The sequence below is a fragment of the Apteryx rowi genome, unplaced genomic scaffold (genome assembly GCF_003343035.1).
Source record: "Apteryx rowi isolate R43461 unplaced genomic scaffold, aptRow1 scaffold_157, whole genome shotgun sequence".
Lineage (NCBI taxonomy): Eukaryota > Metazoa > Chordata > Aves > Apterygiformes > Apterygidae > Apteryx > Apteryx rowi.
Genome location: NW_020447830.1, coordinates 1 through 23,348, shown reverse-complemented (window position 1 = coordinate 23,348; position 23,348 = coordinate 1). Strand labels below are relative to the sequence as shown.

The following is a 23,348-nucleotide window of genomic DNA, read 5'->3' as shown; positions in this document are numbered from 1 at the left end:
AGCAATTCCATATCATAATTATCTTCACTGAATACTAACGATCCATCTACTCAGGCATTTGAAGCTTATGTGATGTCAGAGTATTCCATCCCAAGGTGACATATGTGGCCATTTCTGCAAACACTGCACAGAGAGCTATGAGAAAAGAGAAAGTTCCTGACTCTGCAGATCATGATACTCTATCAGGAAACAAAAACTAATGAAACATAACTTGTTATCAAATCAGCATGTTTTGCATTTTTACAGACTGGCTGCACTGACTTCATTTAGCCATCTCCACAAACCTAACAAAACATTACACATAGCACTACCAGTTTTTGGAACAACCCAGACACTCACTCATATGATCAATGCAATCCAAAAATAACCCAGAGGTTGCAAAGGTAGGTTTTTGACAATCCTAATCTTAAGAGTTTTTAGGCCAATAAAGTGCTAGAAAAATATACTTTTATTATTTCAGTTAATTATTTCTGATTAACTGAAATAAAAGCTGAATGGCAAAACTAAATAGCAAATGACATGCAAGAAATTGTTTTAAGGACATGAACATAAGAAAAGGAGAATTATATAAAACACCAAGAGAGGGCTGAATGCTAAAAATGACATGCAATATATAACAATAAAAAAAACATAATGTTTTGAAGCGCGGTGCCAAACAACTGATCAYGTAGAAGTGGATCTGCTTTTACCCTTTTCCATGTGTCTTGCAGATTATGCGCCAATTCAAACCCCATTATTGCACAAAATCTGAGAAATGCTTTCTATGGTACTAACATCTCCTATTCAATTCATCATTGCACTAAAACCAAAAGCCTGTTCTGTAAATTTATACTTCACCTGCAGGATCCTGTCTTGTGCTGCTGGAGTTTTGGGAGTCCTTAGGGCTATGCTGTTGTTCGTCACATTATATTCAGACAGAAGAGTGCTGGAGGCAGAGTTTGTAATTCCAGATTCCTCAGCAGTCTGGCGTGCAATCTCGCTTGCCTGGCCTACTTTTACAACTTCTTCGAGTTCTGTATCAGATATCTTTAAAAGGAAAACAATAACAAACAATGCACTGTGTTTAGAAGAACTTCATCCTTAGCTGCATGTCAGAAAATACTTGGCATTTGCTTTGATAGCACTACAGAATGGCTTTCTCTCACCCTTACCCCTTTCACAGTGTACACTGGGTGGTACAACTTAAAATGCTGTCTAGCTGGTTACTGACTATGTCTATTCAAGAAAAAAAATAAAAAACACCAGTCTCTAAATGTCATGGTCACGAGACAGCCCAATTACATGCTACAGAAAGCATAAACATATGATAACCCATACCTCTCCCCAACATTTTCCTGTAACTAGCTTTAAAATCACTCTGAGATATTGGTTTTGGTCAGCTCATGTTTTACAGCAAAGAGAAAATTCCAAGGCACTGCAAGATAAAATATGACCACCAGATCCTCCCAATAAAACAGAAATTGCTGATTAGCATTGCCCTTACAAGTTATTTACTGATCAAGGCACAGTTTACCTGAGGAGCTGGAAGCACTAGTTTACTTCTTTTTTTTGTAAACTCTGACACTCCACTGGTCTGTAGAATAGCTGAAGGCAAGTCTGATTCTTTTTTCCGTTTCATATGTTGTTTGTCTTTTTTGCGCTCTCTTCCCTCCCTTTCACTGTCATTATGGACAAGACAGTCATTTTAGAACACACAGAACAGCCACACAGTAAAATAAACAAGCAGATCAATGAAGAACAGAGTCTGTGCCCTAATCAAAAGCTGGATATGCTGAAATAAAACATGCTGCAGGAAGAGCGAACCGCCTCGTGGTTTAGAAGTTATGTGATTAGACACAGCCTGCAGATCACACAGCAGAACCTACAACAACAAAGCAATGTGACGCTTCTAAATTACGGAATTAGGCAATGGGTGGTTGCTTCAGCTACAGGCAATACAGGGACACTGGAGTAAGAAAACATGTCAGTCCAAGAATTTAGATAGCTGGAATCAGTGGATATGAGCAGTCCCTCTTCCTCCTGCAGTTGATAAAGGAAGAAGAACATTCTCTGTGGGATATAGGAACCAAGTTCTCTTTGGTGTTTAATGAATATGTTATTTTTTTTCAAACAGCAATGCAGTGAGCCTGTGAAATTATAGTTTAGTAAATCATAACAGTCTGAAACTCCTGTCAGACTCTCTGAACTAAGAATTATACAGAAAGAATTAATTAGATCAAAAGCTAAAAAAACCAAACTGGATGTAGTACTGGATCTGATCTCTCAATAAAAAGCACTTGGAACACATAATAGGAATGTAATTGTATAATTAAGTATGTGCCATACTGCTGTTGATGATGTACATGTTGCGGGGGTGAGGATCAAGCATTTAAGGAGATTCTGGTTAATAGCATTATACCAAAATATTAGAATAATTCCATCAAAAGTAATATTAAAACAAATAAAAGCTACTCCTGCAAGCAATTTAAATAAAGCTGTTCAGAAAGAACTGAAATTATTATGAATGAACCTACCCATAACGAGTAGATGTACTTCATCATGAGAAGACGAACCTGAACAAACATCTTAAAATTTCCATCTAAAGAGTGAGTGTGGGGGCCTTTATTCTCATGGAAAAATGCCAACTAGATCCCTTAGTAAAATAAAAAATACAGGAGACTGAAAAGGTAGAAGCAGCATGTGCTAGAATCTGCCCTACGGAAAATACAACTCCTGCTCATATCATATTTCAGACGTTTCCAGGGCCTAAATTTATTTTTTTATACATGTATTTTGATACAGTATTCCCTACTTAGTATAACACACACACACATACACACTTACGATCTTAATTCTCCATCCAGGTCTTGCTGACGTAGCTTTCTGAAATCTGCATCCAGTGACTGATAGTTTTCCTCTGATGTATCATAAAAACCCGGGGCAGGTTTCTTTTCAAATGGAATTTCTGCATTATAATCCACTCCTCTCTTCTTTTTTCTTTTCTTCTGGATTTCAATCCCAGCAGCTCGAAGTTCTCGTCTCTTCTGGAGAGCAGCAAGACGTCTAAGGAAATGCAATAATACTACATGATTTAAAGTGCACACCTGTAGGCAACTGCTGTATCCTAAGACCTGCTATCAGTTGTTGCTGTGAGAGGGGCTGTACATATTTATACAAGAGTAGATTCATGGATTACTGTCAAAATCTCTGATTCTGCAAAGACTTAAGCCTGTGCCTGACTTGATGCATTGTAAATGCTCCCAAGTCAATGGAAGGAGTCCCACTACATAAAACTAAACATAAATTTACCTAGCTTCTTCCAGCTGCTTCTCTCTTGCTTTCCTTTTGGCCTTCTTTCCCTGTGTATTGGCTAGACGAGCTCTAGCTTCAGAGAGCATTTCAAGTTCATCTGCAAAAGTACAGATAAATACAGGTATCAGTTTTGCACTTAAAGATGGGAGTAAGGGAAAAGATGATGTTAAGATGAGAAAGCACTCTTGAAAAGCTCCAAGGATCAATATTTTGGCAGGAATTCTGTATGATCTCCAAACTTTACTTTTCTCCAAGTTTCTCAAAAACATTTTCTAAACCATTGGCCAGATGAAATCAAGACTTCAAGAAAAAATGCCAAAATGATGAAAATGATTCAACTAATTTCTACATCAAATCAGAACACGTAAAGAAAGAGGCAAACTGAGCACACTAATGAAATTATAATTTCATTTACATCTAGATCCAAGAGTACTATATTAGTGGAACTTGTTAATTTCATTTTATATTTGGTTCCAGAGCACTGTATTTTGAATAGCCACAGGTTTGCAAAACACTCTGTCCATTCATGAAATTTTACCGAAGTCCAGTACTTAGTCCCTAACATCGTAATGTGCAAGAAAGAAAAGCCTATAGTGTTGTGGTTTGGTAGGGATTCATCTGGAAGGTTTTAGCTGATGGGAAAAGATGAAAATACAGAAAGAAGAATGATCATGAGCAGGCAGTTGTCAAAGCAAAGAACAGCCAGTCAAGGCAAGAGAAAACCAAGACAGAGTAGAAACAGACTGGCCAGATACAAAAATAAGATAAAATTCATAAGAAAAACAAGAAAAAAAAATTGTTCATGTTTTTCTTATGGATTTTCTTATGGGTACAGAAGGTGTATAAAAAGAAAAACTCAAGACATCGGATTTCTGCCAAAAACAGTAAATAAATTCCTTTCTTACCTTCATCCATATCAATAGGATCTGGCCTGGCTGGCTTGGTTTCTGGATTTGGATCAATTTCTCCAGGTTTAAGTTTCCGAGGATCATCAGCAGTTTCTTCCTCATTGTCTCTCTGAGCAGCTTTGTCCCTGAAAACACATCGTATGTATCACGATTAGCTTTTCGTTTTCCCCTGGGCAGATAATAGTCATCCCTTTCTTAGACCGTCCCAAAGACTGACCAAGAAAAATAAGCTTGTACCATGTACCATACAGTAAACTTTATACAATTATTCACTGCAGAAAAGATTCTTGAACATGGTACAGTTACCTAAATAACCATAAGTTAGCAGAAAGAAACTATATAGTATTATACTACAATATAATATTACATAAAATACAATATTGACAAAGCTGACAGCAGTGAACTCTGCTTTTGTAATCTGTTAAAGTTTAACAATGAGGACAAGAAATCAAGCAGTGTGACAACATGAATACTTAAGTGTTTCACATTATGCTTTTAAATGCTACCAATCACATCAGAACTAAAAAAGCTCACAAAGGAAGACAGTACTTTCCTTCTCTTCTCCTGACCCAAAGAAACTCTCCACAGTGCACAGAGATAATGGCTGCACATTCAGCCATTTCAATAACGTGTTTTCTGTCTTTTTGTCTGTCTTTGTCTATCTGTTCACACACACACACACACACACACACACACACACACATTTACGCTGATCAACTAGTCAAAAAAACTACCAAGTAAACTTAAAATGGAAAGATTGCTTGCAAAAGACCTCAGCCAACTTGAAACCATTGTACTTTGGCACCCTGGGAGAAGAGAATGACACATCAATACAACAAACTGCACAGATTTTCCTGCTATGCACCTCTAGCAGAATACTAACTCACAGCAGAAATTCATAGTGTTCCAAACACTGCGCAGCAGTTCTTCCAATAATTGGGGCAATGGTTCTCCACTGGGTGGGCATCAGCTTTGCCAGGTGCAGCAGTTTCTCCTCTTCTTCCCGTGACCACTCTGTCTTTTTGATGCTTGGGTCTAGCCATTCATACCTGTTAAAAAGTGAAATAGTTAAGAGGGATAGTTGCAAGCAATCCGTTGATCTATCTTGAATTAACTCACAACAGTGTTTCCAAGCATCATCGCGATAAGATCTCATAATTTTGACACATATATATATTTAAGACTTTTTTTTGTATAAAAGGATGTTACTATAAAGTATTTTCATGATATATGTATTTGAACTTTAAAATGTATTATTAATTCACCACTTTTCCTACAGATACCACCTCTTCTTCCATTCCCTTCCTCTCTTCTGACAAAGTAAAGAATAATAAAATTAACTCAGAAAAAGAAAGGTAAGACTCACAACCACCAGAGTTACCAGAAGGAGTAGACTTGTTTGGTCTGGATCCTTCAAAGGGTTGTCTTATTTATCTTTAACTGTATCAGTACTGTTACCTTTAGGCAGAAACATTCTGAGAAATATGTGCAGTTCAATACTTGAGAAACTAAGTCTGATTCTTAAATGGATTCAGGCTGCGTTATTTGCATCAGTTTTATGCTACCTTTTTTGATATAAATTGAAATTTTGCAGTGTAATTTTTAAATATCAATCCTTAAGCCAAACTCTTATTATCAAAAAATAGAAAATTATCTGTAAATTATTATTTGACAATTTTACTTCATTGAAAACACTCATTTTGATTTAAATCTCCTGTAAATACAGAAAGAAATTACATATGTAAATTCAGTGATCCTGTAGTTGATGACACTGCCATCACTTGCAAAGTGATCATTTGGCTATTCTTCTTCACATTCCTTTCAAGCAATAGGAATTTGTAATATCCACAAAAATGGAACTCAGACAACCTTAAAATGATTGTTCCTCTGTGGGCATAAATTAATCTGCAGTAACTCCTAAACTCATAGTAACTATGAATCTCATATTCCCAGTCATGGTATTTCTCACTTACCATCTGGCTTTGCACTGCTTTGCTGATTTCCTATGCAATAAAGAAGCAATACGAGACCACTGGTTTTTGCCATATTTCATCACAGCTGCTTTCAGAATTTCATCCTTTAAACAAAAATGATTTATGTTGTTATGAATCACCAAAAACTCACAAAGTGGAAAGACTGAGCTCAAGCAGGAGAGAATACCGTAGGTTTCATCTAAAGGGCTGAACCAGTAGAAATGGCAAAGCATTGCTGCTTCTTTCCCACATTTTATTTCAAGATGAATGAAAATTTGTACTCCAAAGTCCACTGAAATTGATAGAGATTAAATGAAAAAGACTAGGAATGATTATTTTGGCCTACTTCACAGACCTGACTGAACTTTCAAAATGAACAGTTTCAGTACATGCAGTTTTTGATGGTTCTGTAGGTCTTTTTTGAAGGACAGCAATAAAGAGGTAGGGAGATATTTATTTGTTTGTTAGTGACATAACATTAAAAAAAAAATTAGGACAGATCCTCTGAGGTGGCTTGTTTTAAATAATGCCCCGAAGTGGGTTTTTTTTGCACATTTTAATGCAAACCTGTGTTGCGATGGAATATTTACCTCTCAATGGAAAAAGCTATTAAAAAAAAATACACGACAAAATATGAAGTTCCTTTACTCCAAACAAATCTTAAAATAAACCACTTAAATATTCAGAATGTTACATCCAGAAATGCTGAACCCAACGCCTGCAAGCTTATGGGGAAAAATATGTAATGGATTCAGTTATGATTACTTCAGCTTGGAGGCCAGGCTGTTCATATATATCAAACTGTGCACAGAGATATGATCAAAAGCTAAAAATTGTAATTATTTTCTTGTCAACCCATCCATCCACTCCTCTCTTCCTTTCTCCAGACAATGGGTTATTTCTGGTTTCCTCACAAGTCAGAAAATGGTATTTTAAATACTTCACAGCTATTCTTTATAGCCTTGTCAACCACGGATGTTCTTCTATATCCAATAAGCACTTGTAGTTGTGTTCAGAATCTGTTCAGCTGCACAGTGCAGATGCTAGTCATCAATGACAGACACTCTGTCTAGCACGGACAGCTCTCACAGCACATAGCAGCTTTAACTGTAAACTGATGAGCTTTGGCTTGAGCTGCTACAAGAAACAGTTCATATAATTTCTATGAAAAAAAMCAAAATATGTTATCCAAACTTCTATAAATCTTCTCTTGGTTTCTGAATTCTACTTGCTGTCATATGGCATGCAGTAGCCATACTGACGACACTAGCAGACTGATTTGCAAGTAATCAGTCATTTTTCTAATGACCATTAACTAGTTCTACTTTCTGTACTTTTAATATTGTACATTTATATTACATTAATCATAAAAATAGCAGCAAATACAAAAGCTTTCTATTTCATCTCTGATATACAGAAACAGGAGAAACAATGATCCATTTAACCCACTGCTGTTTCTCAAACAGTCGCCAAAATTAGTCAGCTATGGAAGATGGTAGGAACAGGGCAAGCACACAGTGATACTTCCTATCCTCCACTGACCTGCAATTCAACAGCCTCCTGATGCAGAGCTGGTATTTAAGAAAGCATAGGAGATTTATCTTCCATTACTTTTTCCCACTGTTTTTTGAACTTTGCAAATGTTTAGTGTCCACAATACACACTGGCAGAGTTCTACAGTTTACAGTGTCAAGTACCTCTTTTGTTTTGAACATGACACCTAGTGAAATTTATTTGAAATCTTTATTTCTTGCATTATGTTTTTTCTTTTTTACTATTATTTATAGTTCTGAAAAAATGTGAGGGCTAAAACAGGTCAGATACCATCTTTTTTTCTTTTTCTTTAGACACAGGGAAACATTTGTGCTAACAACATTCAAACTCTGGCCAACAGATTCCTCTGTCCCAAAACACTCTGGGCTGCAGATGAAGAGCCCATACCTATCTTCAGCATTTCTGCATTATGAAGGGTCTTCAAGTGGAAAAAATTCCAGCTCTTTCATATCCCAAGGGAGTCAGAACCCTGTCCGTACAGCATACGACAGGTTCCAACCTAGAAAAGCGACACCTCCGAGCACAACGAGGTGCGGGCAAATCCCCAGAGAAGCTCAAGCTGCTGCAGCGGCGGTTTCTGCGTGCCAGGGCCTCCACATGGTCGAGCTTCCTCGCCTCCCCAGCGCGTAGCCCCCAAGAGAAATAGCACTGGTTTGACTCTGTCSACCAGGCCAGGGGACAAGGACGGGGGTCCAGTCTGCAGAGGAAGCAAGCCTACCAGAGCCACGGTACCTGCAAAGCCCCAACCCTTTACTTCCCCRCTACAGAGGATTACGGAAGATCCCAGACTCCGACCCCCCACCCCCGCCATAGCAAGGGACCCTACTACGGAAGCTCCTCCGCGCATGCGCATCACGACCGCTCCGACAGCGCATGCGCACCCACGCAGGACCCCCCCCCCGCAACCGCTGAGCAGGCCCCAACCCCGCGGGGGGAGGGGATTAAAGCGAACCAGCTCCTACCTCGGTGTTCCGCCACACACCGCCTTTAATCATAATCCGCGGCATTTTGGCGGCGAAGGGGCACGAAGTCCGGCACAGGAAAAAGGGGTGAAAGCAGGGAAACGCCGCTCGTCACAGCGGGGCCGGTCGAGACCCCGCGCAGGCGCCGTCCCCAGAAGGGCGCATGCTCTGCGCAGGCGCAAAGGCGATGCGGTAAAGGCAGCGCGGGGGGAGGTGACGGCACCGTTCGCGCACGCGCAGCGGGGAGGACGCTGGGCTCGGGGCTCCGCGCAGGCGCCAAGCTCAGGGCGGCCGCGCTGCCTGGGCGGGGCCCGGAGCCGGGGGCGGGGCCCGGAGCCGTCCGGGGGCTTCTTCGAGGAAGCGGAACAAGACCCCGAGCAGAGAAAACACTTTTTTTGTTTTGTTTTGTTTTAATATTTGTGGGTCATCTTTTTCTTCTTTACTCTGTGAGGAAGCATACAGGAAGCACAGCTGATCTTAAAGGACAAGCTGACTATTCATTAAGCTCTGCCAGATTCCTAAACCGACAAAAATGGGGAAAGATGGGTACAGAAGAGCAGAAGTAAGATTTCACCAGTGTCGCTTTTACACTGTGTTTTGCTAAATTAATTTGAAAAAAAAAACCATACATCCACATTTACACAATGTGAAATGCCCAAGTGAAAACCGGAGCAGTGACATCCAGATTTCCCATGTCCCTTTTCTGTTATTATTGGACTCTTTTACATACTGTGGTCTTTACTGCAAAGCTTCCTTACAGTTTACGTCAGGTTTCAGATCTTCCATTTCAATAATCAAAAAAACAAACAAACAAACAAAAAAAAMCCCACAAACCAAAAAAACCCCCAAACCTCTTAAAACTGAAGCTGAAGTTCCCAATTGGGTACTAATGTACCAAGCTGCTAGCGTGTTTCCCATCCTAACTTATTTGTTGGCATTGTCTAATCCCCTGTTCCTGCAACTGTTTCTGCTATTAAAACATGGCAGCTGAGCTTTCAGCCCTATCTCACAGGATTACAGCTCTAAGTGACACAGAACTCGGGCCAGGCTTCAGAAAAAAATCACTGTTTCCTCCTGATGCCCCTGTCACAGGCATGGTCTGGATTCTTGCCTCCAAGAAGCAATTTTGTCAGCTGGGTGAAGATCTCATTAGGCTGAAAAGCTGGAGAGCCCTCAGCGAGTTAGCCTAGGGTTATGGGAACAAAATGAGCTCCTTGTTTTAACTGCTCCAACCCCTGGCTGAGTCCTTAAAGGAGAGAACCAGCTGGGCAACAAGCTTCCTCCTCCCTTCCTACTCTGCCTAGGACAGTACAAACCTTCCTTAACACTATAGTCAATTTATAAAAATAGACACATGCCTTTAAAGCTGGACAGTGAAAGCTTTTTCTTACACAAAAAAACCCACCCTCATCTTTACTAGAAAGTGCAGGGAGAGCTGAGGAATGTACGTTTCTCATCTCTATGTCTACATATCCAAAAGGCCTCTGGTTCGTGAGGAAACAGAAAGAAGCATAATTTATCTGGTCCACAAAGACGCCTCCAAATGTATTTTTCTTTTAGAAGCACACTTTTTTGTGTATTTTTTTTCTCTCAGTTCACAATTTTAAAAGCCCAAGTGAAAGCTTTAGTAATAAAATTTACTAGTTTTCTCTGCCCTAGGGGCACTGAACTGAGATTGAGGAATACAGCAAGGGACAGTTTTTACTTTTCAAGTTTAAAAAAAAAAAGTCATATTTCCTTCCATGTACTGTAGATAAAACTGGTTACCAATATTGCAGCATGGTCTAAATCACCTATATTCATTTACTTCACCTCAAGTTTAACTTTATTATTCACTTATGTAGAAGACACACAAAAGAAAATGATCYCTACATATCTGCTCAAGGAATTTGTCACTAATGTGATTTGCTATTGCATTTTACTGTTTTCTCCAAATTCAGGGTGTGTTAATAAAGAAAACCAAGCAAATGTTTTGGCTCAAGTAAAAGACTTCATAGTATGATTTAGGAAAGACTTTGCTTCTTGTTAAAACTCTGCAAGGACAAAAAATATTACACCTTTAACTAGCAAAAAATAAAAATCAGAAATAGCCAATGTCCTTATTTTAAAGTAGATATGCATTTAAGTTTAAATCTCTCTGACTTGGCATACTGAGAACCACTTCTAATTCCATGAAGGACTGTGCATTTGCATTAGGAAGGAACTAAGGACAGAGGGGAACCTCATGAGTCTTTTCTTTTTCTTTTTTTATTAGAGGCAGCAACTTGAAATAGTTATTTTTACAAACTTACCAAGCTCCATCTGAGAATGTCTTGTGTTCTCCTTACTGGCTACTAAAAGAAACTCCAGTGTTTACAAGTTTGCTTTATTTCCTGTCTGATTTGATTCACAGTATATTTATCCCTTACACTGAGCTCTCCTTTTCTCCATTATACTTATAAATAATTACACTGTCAGATTTAGTTTTCCTAGTTTCATCTGATATACAGGCTTTCAATTCCTGTCATCATTTTTGTATCACTTCTTTCCATCTGTTCTKTTGAATTTTCTTTAAATATGCAATCAGAATTGTAGAGATATCCAGGTAAGAAGTTATCCATGCCTGTATAAYAGTGGTAATATTTCCCAGAAATGCTTTGCCTCATTCATATTAAGATAACATACTTCTTTCTCACAGCTGTATCCAACTGTTAGCTCAGTCACTTTAGGATCTGAATCTTTCTTCTTGCATTTCCTAATGGTGATTTCTCAGCTTATAGTAAAAATATCTGTAACATCACTAAGGTTCATGGTCACTGACATTTAACTGTCTGATTCTACTGAAACCAAGAACTAGATCATTTAAATTCCTTTGTTGATCTGGCCTTAAATACATGTATCTATTGATAAGTTTCAGTCCACTCTTCTGGAAAGTTGCTTTTCTACCTTGCCAAAGAGCATCTGCAAGGTATCATCTATATTAACAAGGAAAAGCATAAATTTGAAAGCAGTAACATAACAGTAACAGTTAATGTTAACATTCTCTAAATTAAGCTATAGGCCTACTCTGCTGTTTCACAGACTGAACCATAATATTAAAGGACAATTAGTATCAATCCTTTGCCATTTTTTTCCACACAAGAAGATAATACTGCTGTTATAAATACCACTGAACATATAGTTAGTGGTTTCCATACACAGTCTCCAGCACTGTATAACTCAAAACAAGCTTGACTACAAAGTGGAAGAAACATCCATCTCTCTCATGTAATAGAAATATAGTATGGTGAAGAATAACAACTGCAATTTGGTATATGTCATTATACATGTCATTTCAGAGGCACAGAAAAGCTCTTGAATTAACAAAATAAGTTTGACAGCTCAAGATATTTCTAAAGTTTTCAATGTAATCCAGATAGTATTTGCAATATGTAAGGAAGTGGCTAAATTAATGGAGATATTCTTTGTTTCTCAAAATAGACACTATGATTTTTTTCCAAAGAGCATAGTAACTACATTTACCAGCCTGAGAAAAGATAAGGCATTTCGTACTAGATTAGTATTAGGCATCTACATAAAACTCATAAAGATGGATTTGAGGTTTCTCAGTATCTTAAAAGATCTGATTAATGGGCAACATTATCATTTTTGACAGACTACTCAAAGAATTATCAAGGGCAATTGCAGACAAGATTGACTGTCTAACAACCTTTTTGTATATACATATATATACATAAAAGATTTTCATATCCCAGTTATCCAGTGATTACGTGAATCTTTGTTTCTGTAATATTGTGAAATACCTTCTAATTTGTTCTCCTGCAGTTTTTGCAAGAGAACCTTGCAGGAGGGAATGTAAGTTTCAGCAGATGGGAGGTAGCATTAAGCCTCCAACTACACTGACAATTTTTAATTCAAAAGTTATTACTTTGCAATATAATATGACCTCCTCTCCCTTTAAACATTCTTTCAGCTAAACAAGAGTCCAGTTTAGCTACCAAAAAAAAGTGACACAGAATAAGATCACCCTTTTATGAGGGTGTTTCAACTGATGAGGATAGGGCAAATCATAGCTCTGACCTCAGAGAAAAGAAAAATTGCTCAAGCATGAAAATGTGGCTCCAGGAACTTCTTTAGCGCAACCTTTGCTGGAATGGAAGCTCTCAGAAGAACCAGGAGCAAGACAATCTTGATTTTGTTCTCTGGACCAAAACACTATATGCACCCACTACCAGCCATCATTCTGGGGAGAGGAGATGACTGAAAGCAATGAATAAATTCAAAACATGCAAAGCTCTCCAGAACTGAGACTCAACTTGCAAAATCCATGTTTATGTTCCAGCTCTTAAATGTTGTCGTTTATGCTTTTCCAGAAGCTTTTTGGTAGAAAATGTGACACTGCACTTTTTACACTTGTACGCTTTTTTATCCTTATGTGTTTTCACATGCTTTTGCATAGCATATCTATCTAGCGTAGAAAATTCACACCTTTTGCAGTGCAACTTTAGATGAGTTAGCAAGTGGCGCTTCAGATGGCTAGATGTGCGGAAAGAAACAGTACACTGACTACACTTGAATGGCTTCTCCCCTGTATGAATTCTCAAGTGCTGCTTAAAGTTTCCATTGTGGACTGTGGTATAGCCACACTCTTCGCACGTGTATGTTTTGACAGGTAGCGCCTTTTGTTCATAGAGACTGCCAGTAGCTGAGATTTCCTTATCAGAGTGTGAAGCCAGATGTTGTTTCAAGGATAGCCATTTGTCTGTTGAATAGTCACAGTTCCTGCATTTGAGATGCTCCGCATTAAAATGCACGACCCTGTGTCGTTTCAGGTGACTGGAAGTACGAAAGTTCTTTTGGCAAACACTGCAGCTGTAAGGTCTCTCACCTGTATGAGTTCTTACATGTAGCTTAAGGTTGCTTAAACTGTAAGTAGTGTACTCACACTCCACACACTGATAGAACTGTGGCTGACTCTGGGCTGCCAAATCACTTTCTTTGCTCCTCTGGACTTCTGTCTGTTCTCCGCATGCTTCCAAACAAAGCAAGGAATGGACAGTGCTTAAACCTTCCGAGGAACCAAAATCTCTTTCAGGACACATACCTACATGCCTTTCATGATGCAATTCAAGATTCTCTAAATGGCTATCGACACAGAGGCAATGGCCAAACTCATAATGATTCTTCACATGAAGACAGCTGTGTCTCTGCAAATGGCCTGAAGTTCTAAATGCCTTACTGCATTCTTTACACTCAAATGGTCTTTCATGTCTATGTATTCTTAGGTGCAGCTTAAGGTTGCTATAAGCAGCAGTAGCATAATCACACTGTTTACACTTGTACATTTTGAATGAAGATAAACTGGAAGGCCACGTATCCTTAAAGTTTTCCACACATTTATGGTATGTATCATCTTTATTATCATCTTGAACTTGTGAATGAGTGGCCTCAGGGCTGAAGAGAGGTTCCTCTTTGCAAATCACAGTGTCTGCTTTGTATGACTCTGGAAAAACTTCTGATCCATTCTCAGTAGCAGGCAAACTGTTGCTTCCATAGCTGTTTTCAGGGAATTTCTCTCCAGAGCACATTTTCTTATTGTCCCACATGTCACCTGCCTGCCTAAAGTCTAATTCTGAAACCAGCATTTTACACATTCCCCCAGTTGGATGATCGTCATCTTTCTCAGGAAGAGACAGAGAAACACAGTCCCGGGAATCACTGTCAACTTCAAATATTTTGGTTTCACGGTATTCATTACTCTGATCCATATAACCATTAGTCTGTTCATGAAATTTCTTATGAAAGCTGAGATGTCCCCTAGTATAAAACACTATGTTACACTCATCACATGCATAACTCTTTAAAGGTCTTCGGGTTCTCTTTCTTCCACTTACAAATTCAATGAGTTGCTGCCCTTGGCATGTTTCCTTGCCAGCATGTAACCTTCTGTGTCTCTTTAATCCACTGGTGCTTGTGAATGCTGACTGGCAGAACTCGCAGGTATATGGCTTAGCTCCCATATGGATATAGCTATGCCTTACCATGCTTGCAAAATACAACGAAAAAAAGGTGCAGAACCTGCACTTATACAGCTTATACCCAGCATGCCAGTACATGTGATTTAACATATAGGATAAGCTAATGCAGGAATAATCACACTGAGGACACTGGTAGGGTGGTCTCTCTTTATGCCCCTTCATGTGATGGATAAAAATCCTAGGACTTGATGAAGCAAAGAAACAGATTTTGCAGGAAAAAATAACAGGAACCCCCAGAGGAGTAAAGTCCCTTTCAATTTTGATGAAAAATTTCTTGTATTTGCTTTCCTTTTTCTTGATTTCAGATTTTCTTTCTTCAGTTCTTCTCTGCCTTCTTTTTATTCTATTTTTTCTTGCCTTTTGCAACCTGGTAATTTTCTTATGAAACTTAAGGTGATTTTTAAGGTTGGTAGAAAAGAAGAAGGTTCTTTTACAAAAGCAGCATTTATATTTTTTTTTATCTTTATGAGCTGAGTAAACATGCTTCTTTAGAAGTGCAGTACATTTATACACAGAACTACAGAACCTGCATTTCAAATTTAACTTTTCATGCTTATTTATAGAACAAGATCCCTTAGAAAGAGGTTTGATGCTCACACTGTTACTTAGCCATGATAAATCTTCTTGCTGGCCTTGTAATTCTTTTGGGCTTGCATGAGGAGAAATCGCATTTTGTTGCTGCTCCGTTTTTTTAGAAAATGGAGTTAATGACTGATAAACATGCTCTTTGGGAGCATTTGATTCATCACAAAGAAAAGCATTCATCTCCATATTCCCTACATCTTTTAGCAATTCTGAATTGGGAGAAAATCCATTAATAACTGGAGCAGAACTACTAAGGGTAAGCTTCAGTTCTCCTTTCAAGTCATGCTCCAAAAGAGAACTCTGAGTTTCATCTTCAGATTTGCTTCTCTTTCTTGTTCTGTTAACTTCATTATTTCCATTCTCTGAGGAATCAGTATCTAGAAAAAAAAACAAATCACGTCTGAGATTTACATTACATCAACATTAACCAATGTTCATGACTAATCTGTAGTAATACTCCCAAATTGTCTACCGTTTACTTCTTTGCTCTTCACTCTTTTTGCTTACTTAGTATTTTCCTACCTCCATTTCTTCTTCTCTGGTCACTTCTTTCTTCTACACCCCACCCACCCATCCTTTAAATAATACTGTAAGAAAAGAAATCCTAATTAGAAGCTTCCTTCTGTCCACTTCCTTCTTTTGCTCAGAGCTCTGAATTTCACAGGACACAATACCGTATCCCTTAAAGTTTTCATGAAACAACTTTATGCCAGAACTCCTAACAGGGCATTGCTGATGAAATTTGCCATCTGAAGAACAGAGCCTCAGCAATCAGCTTAGTTATCTCAGAGGTACAAAGCTCAATTTGCTATCTTCTGTCTCTTAAAAGAGAAAGTACTCTTGGTACTCTTCTGCTCAAAGTCCTTCAGAAAGGAAGGGGTAATCTGCTACAGGAAATGGTGGAGTCTAAATCCAAATTATGTCCCTCCCAGTCTCTGCTTATGTTGATGAGTGTAACTTCCTGTTGCTTCTGTCTCCCTAATATTTCTATCTGCGAGAGAAAAACCTTTACCCCAAGATTTTCAGATCCTCTTCCCTAATGAAAAGCAGCCCTTTCCTCAAGCTGCAGTAGAATGAAATAGTACCAATTTATTGAGGTTTCACCATTTTTTCACAGGGGTCTGTGAATGAACTAAACACACTCCAGTCAGTATTCACTTTCTGCTGCATCTGATCTTAGTCTAGGTTGGAATGTTTATGCTCACATAAATGTTTTTGGCATCCTTTCTATAAACTTTCCTACCTACTCCAAACTTGAAATCTATGAGATTTCTTCAAACCTTGCACTCATATTATTAGCAAGTCACCTTTCGTTTCAACAGCTGTCTCCATCTCTGTGTGGATTTCCAGTTGTTTCTCTTGACTGCCATCAGAAAGAATGCTTGCAGTATTGGCAAGTTCTTCTCCATTTTTGGATGTTGTTGCTAATGTCAACTCTCCTTCTGTACTGATGGTTTCATCTCTGCCCTCACTGCCAGCAGAGGAGAGAAGAGGAGTCTTCTGAAAACTGTCATCATCGTCACATTCCTGGCTGTCACTGGTTTCATTTATCTCTGCAGGGTCTGTTTTGCAAGGTGATGTAGGCAATACATCATTTTGATTGTATTTATCCTTGCTTAGATCACACTGATCACCTAAAGAAGATAAGGCCGATTCTGATTTTTCACACACACTCTGGGCAACCCATTTTTCTTCAAAGTATTTTATATGATCATCCTTATTTGAGAGAGTCTTTTCTTCCCAATTCCTTAAACTATTGTTTTCATTTGAAAGCATCACATTGCTTTCTAAGAAACTGCTATTATTTAAGTTAGCCTCTTGCTCATCCTTTTCATTCAGCTCAGGAGACAACATTGCCTGCTCTTCACTGTCATCTTGGAGAAAATCATCATCACTCAGCACAAAGACAGTGATTGGGAGAACAATTTCAAAAACATCTGACCCTGAGGACAGAAAAAGAAAGTATTAATACTGTTTTGAAAACACCAAAAGCAATTGATTTTCTTAAAACTACAGGTTAATACATAGCACAGCACTATCCCACACCTACAAGATATAGCACCTCTATCTCTTCAACTTTTCCACGTACACATAAGAGCTGTCATACATCATTGCTGTTTGCAGCTACGCCATCTGGACCTCTGAAGTCTATGCCATACTGCAACCCTCATCATCAGGAACAGAAGAAAACGTTATCATTTAATTGCATTCTAGAAGTGCCTAGCATTCACTGCTGAAAGCGGGTCTCTACAGAAACTGTATACGCGTTGCGGAGCTCACTCCTGTATTACCTGAGAATTGAAACATAAAAAGGAAAAGATACTAGAAAGGAAAGGCAACAAAACACAAAGTGAGAAAGTGACTTGGTGAAGGTAATACAATAAGTCAACAAAGCATCAAGGAACAGAAACTTGATCTTCAAATCCCAGCACTGTCTTCACTAGACTCCACTATCTTAAGTCATCAAACTTTTTACTGCCCTGCTGAAAAAGAATCTGGAAAAACACAACGTAAACTCCAAAACACAAAGAGAAATCTGTATTGTAAAAATTAACCGTGGTACAAAGCAAAAAAAGTCCCCTCTCCCTTCTTTGTAAGGCCCTCCTTAGTGGCAGCTCTGCATACCTCCCCTCAGTGGATGTAACTAAGTTTGTTTCCTCACACTTTTTATTGCTACTACTTGGAGCAAGGCGAAAGGAACACAGAAATACAGATTACTCATCTTGTCCACCTGTTTGGACTGCCCAGCTCTCAGGACTTGCTTTTCCACACACCATCACATATGCCTGCCATACTGCGCAAACACATCAGTGATTTTCTTTTCACACAAAAAAATTTACTTTCGCACAAGCTGAGCGAGAATCTCTGCAGCTGCCGCACAAGATCCTGAAGGATGCAGCCTGCGGGATTTACATTTAAACACTGACACTGTAATTCTTCAGCAGCTTTAAGAACCATGTAACCAACAGCCACTTAGTGCAGCATCCCCCAGCCGCCCTTTGATGGCGAGTTTGGGTGACACCACGCAGGTCCCCTGATGCAAAAAACCAAACTAAACCACACCAAAGGCTATGGCCGATGTGTCGCCCCCCACCCCCAATCCCGGCTGTGCGCATGCGCAGCCCAACGCCAACGCTCGCGGGATGGCGGGGGGGGGCGCCCCCTTCCCCCGCCGAGCCCTCGCGCCCCTCAGCCACCAACCCCCCCCCGCGCGGTTCGGGCCACGCTGGGTTGTTATCAAGGAAGCGGGCACCTACCGCCATCGCCCGCCGGCTCCGGCCTCTCCGGCTCCACCGACATCCCCCGCATCGGCCCGCGCTCCGCGGCCCCGCGCGATTGCGGAACCACGCAGGACGCCCCGGCGGGGCGGCACCGCGCATGCGCCGCAGCGCGGCGGGGGGCGGGGGGGAGGGAGGCTGCGCGCGTGCGCACTGGGGACGGAGGCGGGAAAAGGCGCCGCTCGTGGCGCCGTTTCGAGCGGGGGGAGGGGACGGGAGGGCAACGGTGGCCGCCTCTGACGGGAGTCTTCTTTCTTTCGGCAGCCTTCCTTTAAACTCGCACAAATGCCGCTTCCTCCGAAAAGAGCAGTGCGTGTCCGTTTCTTTTTTCACTGCTATGCTCATATTTAATTAAATGCTGCACAAGAGCAAAAGGAAGGTGGGACAGGTTTGCACCTGCCGGCCTGGAGGTTGTCCTTCTTGGGATAATAATACAACAGTGTTCATCAGCTATTCCTTAGTTTTCTCACACACCAGGTTGTAGACAGCATATTCACTTCTGTTTTTACACGGCCATACCTGGGTCTGTCCGCCCCACTTCTTGGTGGAAGACTGTGCAGTGTTGCGCTGACAACGACTTCAGGAGAGCCCCCAAGAAAAGAAAATGTCGCAAACTCCTTATCCATGGGAGTTCCCGTGGTGGTTTGTCACTTATTTAGCCAACTTAACGACTCCCCACAAATGTTATCCCCACTTAGAGGAATTAATAGTTTCACTCTTGTGTAGCTGTAGTTTTAGCAGTTCATTCCATCTTTCCACTCTCCCCTTCTTTTGAGGTCAATGCACTAGGTGGAAAGTCCATTGTACTCCCTTTGAAGCACACTGAATTTTCACTTCTTTATATTTCAAATACGATACGTTATCCGAATGCATTTCTCTGGRCAAGGGAAAAGTAGCAGAGCACTGGTGTAAACCAGCAGCAGTTGCTAGACCAGTAGCATCTCGGTAGGGTGCACAGTCCTTACACTCATAATTATTTCTGCTCCCATAGGGATGTATTTCCAGCTTTCAGGTGTTCCCTTTAAGGTAGATTATATTGGTTCTTTTAAGGGACAAATATAATCTACTTTCCAAGTTTCCCAGAGTAGTTAACTTTCCCTGAGACTGGCAAGCCCTTGTACTGAACGATTGTTTGACAAAAATGGAATAAGTCTACAACTGTTTGGCCAGCACTTCTGTCTCAGACCATCCTCTCCTTGCAACCTGTTGAAATAAATCCAAACTCACAGCTTGCCCTGGATTTTGTCATGTATTTATTCTAGTTAAATGATCAGTCATCTGATTGCACTTTGCCTCAGGGTTTTTAGGTTTTTGGTGGACAGAGGCATGACCTATGGATATGTTATTCGACTGAGCTATATCCTAACTCTTTCCTCAGTGTTGTATTTCCCCATATGTCTCTACCATTTTCTTGCCAGTTGTTTTTCACCCAGTTCTTCAGCCCCTGGGTGGCACCAGCCCATACAGCATAGGAGTCTCTAGAGACACCAGGGTCTCCTTGCTCCAGGGCCATCTCCAAAGCTGTGAGCTCTACCAGTGGGGCTGAGCCATCCATTGCCTCTGTGAAAGCTTCTCTGGTCACTACCACTGGACCAGAAGCTTTGCCTCTTCCTTGTTTCACCACTTGCTTGGCGCTCCTGTCTGGGACCCACACCCCCGCTCTTGTCTTGCTGTCCCAGGGCGGTGTGTCAGGTATCAGGAAGGAGGGCAGAGGAAGCACTCAGTAGGTCTAATCCCAATTTGTTCTACCCTCTGATAATATGTTTCCTTCATTTGTCCCATCACTTGTTACCCGCTGATGTGTGCAGAAGGCCCATCACTGCACAGCAGTCTTTTGTACTACCCCTAAGGGTTAAGGGCTTATGAGTTACAATTGTTTTTTAAATGAGAATCAGCACATATAACTTGATTTTCTTTTTTGAGTTAATGGCTCAGTAGTTAGCAGCCCTTTTTGTGTAGCTAATAGCATTTTCTCCAAGGCAGTGTAGTTTTGTTGAGAACTTTGCCAGGATATAGGGCCAAAGGTAATGGAGTAATCCTTTCTACTTTTGCGCATCCTGTTGCCATAATCCCTATTGACATCCTTTATCCCCTATACCTACATGTAGTGTAAATGGTGGTGGGTGGGTTGCACAGATGAGAAAGCGAACCTTTCATTTTTTAAAGCATTTATTGCTTCATGATGTTTTGGTTCCAAGGTCCATATTGAGTTTTTCTTCAGCAAATCATACATAGATCTTCCTAGAATACTGAATCCAGGCACGTGTGACTTCAAAACCCCCATATCTCCTAATCAAGCTCTCAATTCTTTTGATCAGAAGGTGTGAGAATGTTTGGTATTGCTGCTCTTATATATTCTGGCACAGTTTTCCGTCCTCTTATCCATCAGGTGCCAAAAAATGTCATCTCTTGACTTGGTCCTTGCCATTTTGAGTTGTGAATGATAGTATTTAATTCTGGTAAATGCTAGACAAGAGCATAAGGTTTTGCACCTGCCAGCCTGGAAACTGTCCTTTTTGGAATACCAATACAACAGTGTTGATCAACAGCTGCCTAGTATTCCCACACAACAGCTTATAGACAGCATATTGACTTCTCTTTTTACAGAATCATACACAGGTCTGTCCACCCTACCTCTTCTGGTGGAAGAACGTGATGTGTCAAACTGACAACAACTTCAGGAGAGCCCCCCAAGAAAAAATGTTCATGCGGACCTAGCTTATCTTTGGTCCTTTGGAAGTAAAATATTGCAAAGGATGAACAAGACATCCATTTTTACAATCTTTCCTTTGTAGAGTGCCCAAAGGAGGGACAGGCTATTTAAACATAGGATTCTTTCGCCTACTGGATCTGGTCTCTCTCAAAAACAGGCTGGCTGCACCACTGAGACACATCCTCATGTTTGCTCTTTTGAAAGGACTCAGACATGGCTCTCAGCTGATGAGTACCAGGCATCTCAGATAAACTCTCAAGGGAGTTTATTCCAGCAGGAACCTTGCGAGTTGCAGTTTCCACCTCAGAATCCTTCAGTGCAGAAACTCTGTCCCTGAGCAGATGCCTTGGAGCCATCTCTGCTGTGCCCTGTGTGTGGCTGTTGCATGGGTGGGGCAGCAAAGCATCCTGCTTGGACTTTGTGGCTCTCACATTTGGCACTGTGAAGCTGTAGGAGCGAACTTTCGTGGTAAGGCAGGTTGTGGAAGGCTCTCTGTAAGAGGGTGATCTTCCAGGATTCCTCTGGTGCGCCCTCCTCTCTAAACACTTCTTCAGCTTACCTGAAATGGGGCTTTGCTGATACAGCACAGGCAATGGCTTGTTAGCGCCTAGCCCATTTTCTTGGACAATTCAGGAGGAGAACTGATTGTCTTTCCTTGTGCTGTCTCTCTGAAACACCATGTTGTCCCAGGCCTCCAGCTCTGGGGTTTTGTGAGTGTTTTCCTGCTGTTTGCTGAAGAGCACGACATGGAGTGCTTTTTGATTTCTCTGCTAGGTGTCATGCTGTCCTGAGTGGTTGTGGTGGAAGAAGCCTGTGGCCTATTTAAAAAGGTTTTTTGTAGACTAGAAGGTGAAACTAGTGTGGAGCTGGTGAAGATGGAGTCCTCAGATCAGAGAAGGAGCTTTCCAGGGAGCAGCTAGAGGATGTTTTGTGTGTAGAGGACCATTTGATAATTGCAAAGGCAATGCTGCAAGATGTTTTTCCATTGCCTCCTTCTYCAACCTTAGCTGTTACTGGTGAACAGGAAAATTGCCCTCACTGTTGCTCAGCCTCTGCTCCCTTCTCCTGTCTTCACAGCAGTTCTGGAAGTACAGGTCCGGTTCTGAATACCACCTGTCCATCCTGCTGATGCCATTCTTAATATTACTCAGTGAAGGGGCAGAGGCGGATCTTGGATATTGTCTGTTGAGACTGCTGCTCCTCCCTTTGGGCTGCTCCATCTCCGAGATGCGGGTGCTGCCTTCAGTTCCTGGCTCTGGGCTCCTGCAGGCAGAACCGTTGTGCTGAGGAGCCCCTGGGTGTCCTGTGGGGAGAAAGAGCCTGTTGGTAGTTTTTACTGACCACCTGAAGATAGAAGAGGACTCTCCCTGTGGGACCACACACCCTGGGCAGATGCATCCTTAGTACCTATGTTTTAGCAGTGAAGTTAAGGAAACACAAGTACCACCAATGACAATGTCCTGGGAGAGTGCATTTCTAGACCATAGCTAGCAACAAGGTGAAGAGCAGAGGTGTGCAGATGTTTACTATCTGTAATGAATGTTGTCTTGTGAGTGTTGTCCTTTGSATCTGCTAGGAAGGGTTTCAGTAGAAAAACACTGCAATAATGGATTAAACCCTCTGCACCTGTCTGCATTTCCACAGATGTCTTCCGATATCCAATTAAAGCATTTGAGCCAGAAGCCCAGGTCTGTGACAATCATCAGTCCATCCTCCTACCTGTGGAGCTGTCTGTGTGCTCCGGTGACTCTTTGGCTGARGGACTGAAGKGCAAGGCAACATCCTCCCCAAATATTGCTGTCCAGTTCTCTATCAGGAACTCCACCAGYGCTGTCACCTGCCCRCAGAAAAACATTGAKTTTAGTCTGAGGGGCTGAAAATGTGTTGAGCAACCTTTTCTGCTCCTGATGGACATTTCTGTACTGACAGCTGTAGCTCTRTAGCTCAGCCRGATCTGGCATGACACAGCTTTGGTGAGCTTTTGCGAGGTCAGGGGGATCTGTGGGGATGGCCCTCAGCTGCCCCAAAGTGGGTAGCTGGGGGGGAATTCAAGAGACCTTGTCATTG

The 23,348-nt window shown here is 40.9% G+C and overlaps 2 protein-coding genes and 1 pseudogene across 2 annotated transcripts in view; all 3 read right to left on the bottom strand.

Moving 5' to 3' along the window:
- Positions 1-8,870, bottom strand: part of CDC5L (cell division cycle 5 like) — a 37,645-nt gene extending 28,775 nt beyond the window's left edge. The window contains exons 1-8 of the mRNA XM_026059406.1: positions 8,689-8,870; positions 6,173-6,276; positions 5,087-5,248; positions 4,197-4,324; positions 3,289-3,388; positions 2,824-3,042; positions 1,514-1,658; positions 838-1,026 (exon numbers count right to left, since the gene is read on the bottom strand). Coding sequence (XP_025915191.1) covers positions 838-1,026; positions 1,514-1,658; positions 2,824-3,042; positions 3,289-3,388; positions 4,197-4,324; positions 5,087-5,248; positions 6,173-6,276; positions 8,689-8,733 — 1,092 coding nt within the window. The 5' untranslated portion in view covers positions 8,734-8,870. The remainder of the gene's footprint in view (positions 1-837; positions 1,027-1,513; positions 1,659-2,823; positions 3,043-3,288; positions 3,389-4,196; positions 4,325-5,086; positions 5,249-6,172; positions 6,277-8,688) is intronic.
- A 3,112-nt stretch (positions 8,871-11,982) lies between these two features.
- LOC112962872 (zinc finger protein 62-like) lies at positions 11,983-18,646 on the bottom strand. Its single transcript, XM_026059411.1, has 3 exons — positions 18,548-18,646; positions 16,598-17,233; positions 11,983-15,667 (listed from the first exon to the last, which is right to left on the bottom strand). The coding sequence occupies exons 1-3, from the start codon at positions 18,597-18,599 to the stop codon at positions 12,999-13,001; spliced, it is 3,357 nt and encodes a 1,118-aa protein (XP_025915196.1). The 5' UTR covers positions 18,600-18,646; the 3' UTR covers positions 11,983-12,998.
- A 2,742-nt stretch (positions 18,647-21,388) lies between these two features.
- On the bottom strand, positions 21,389-23,118 carry LOC112962869 (annotated as a pseudogene).
- Between the last annotated feature and the right edge of the window lie 230 nt (positions 23,119-23,348).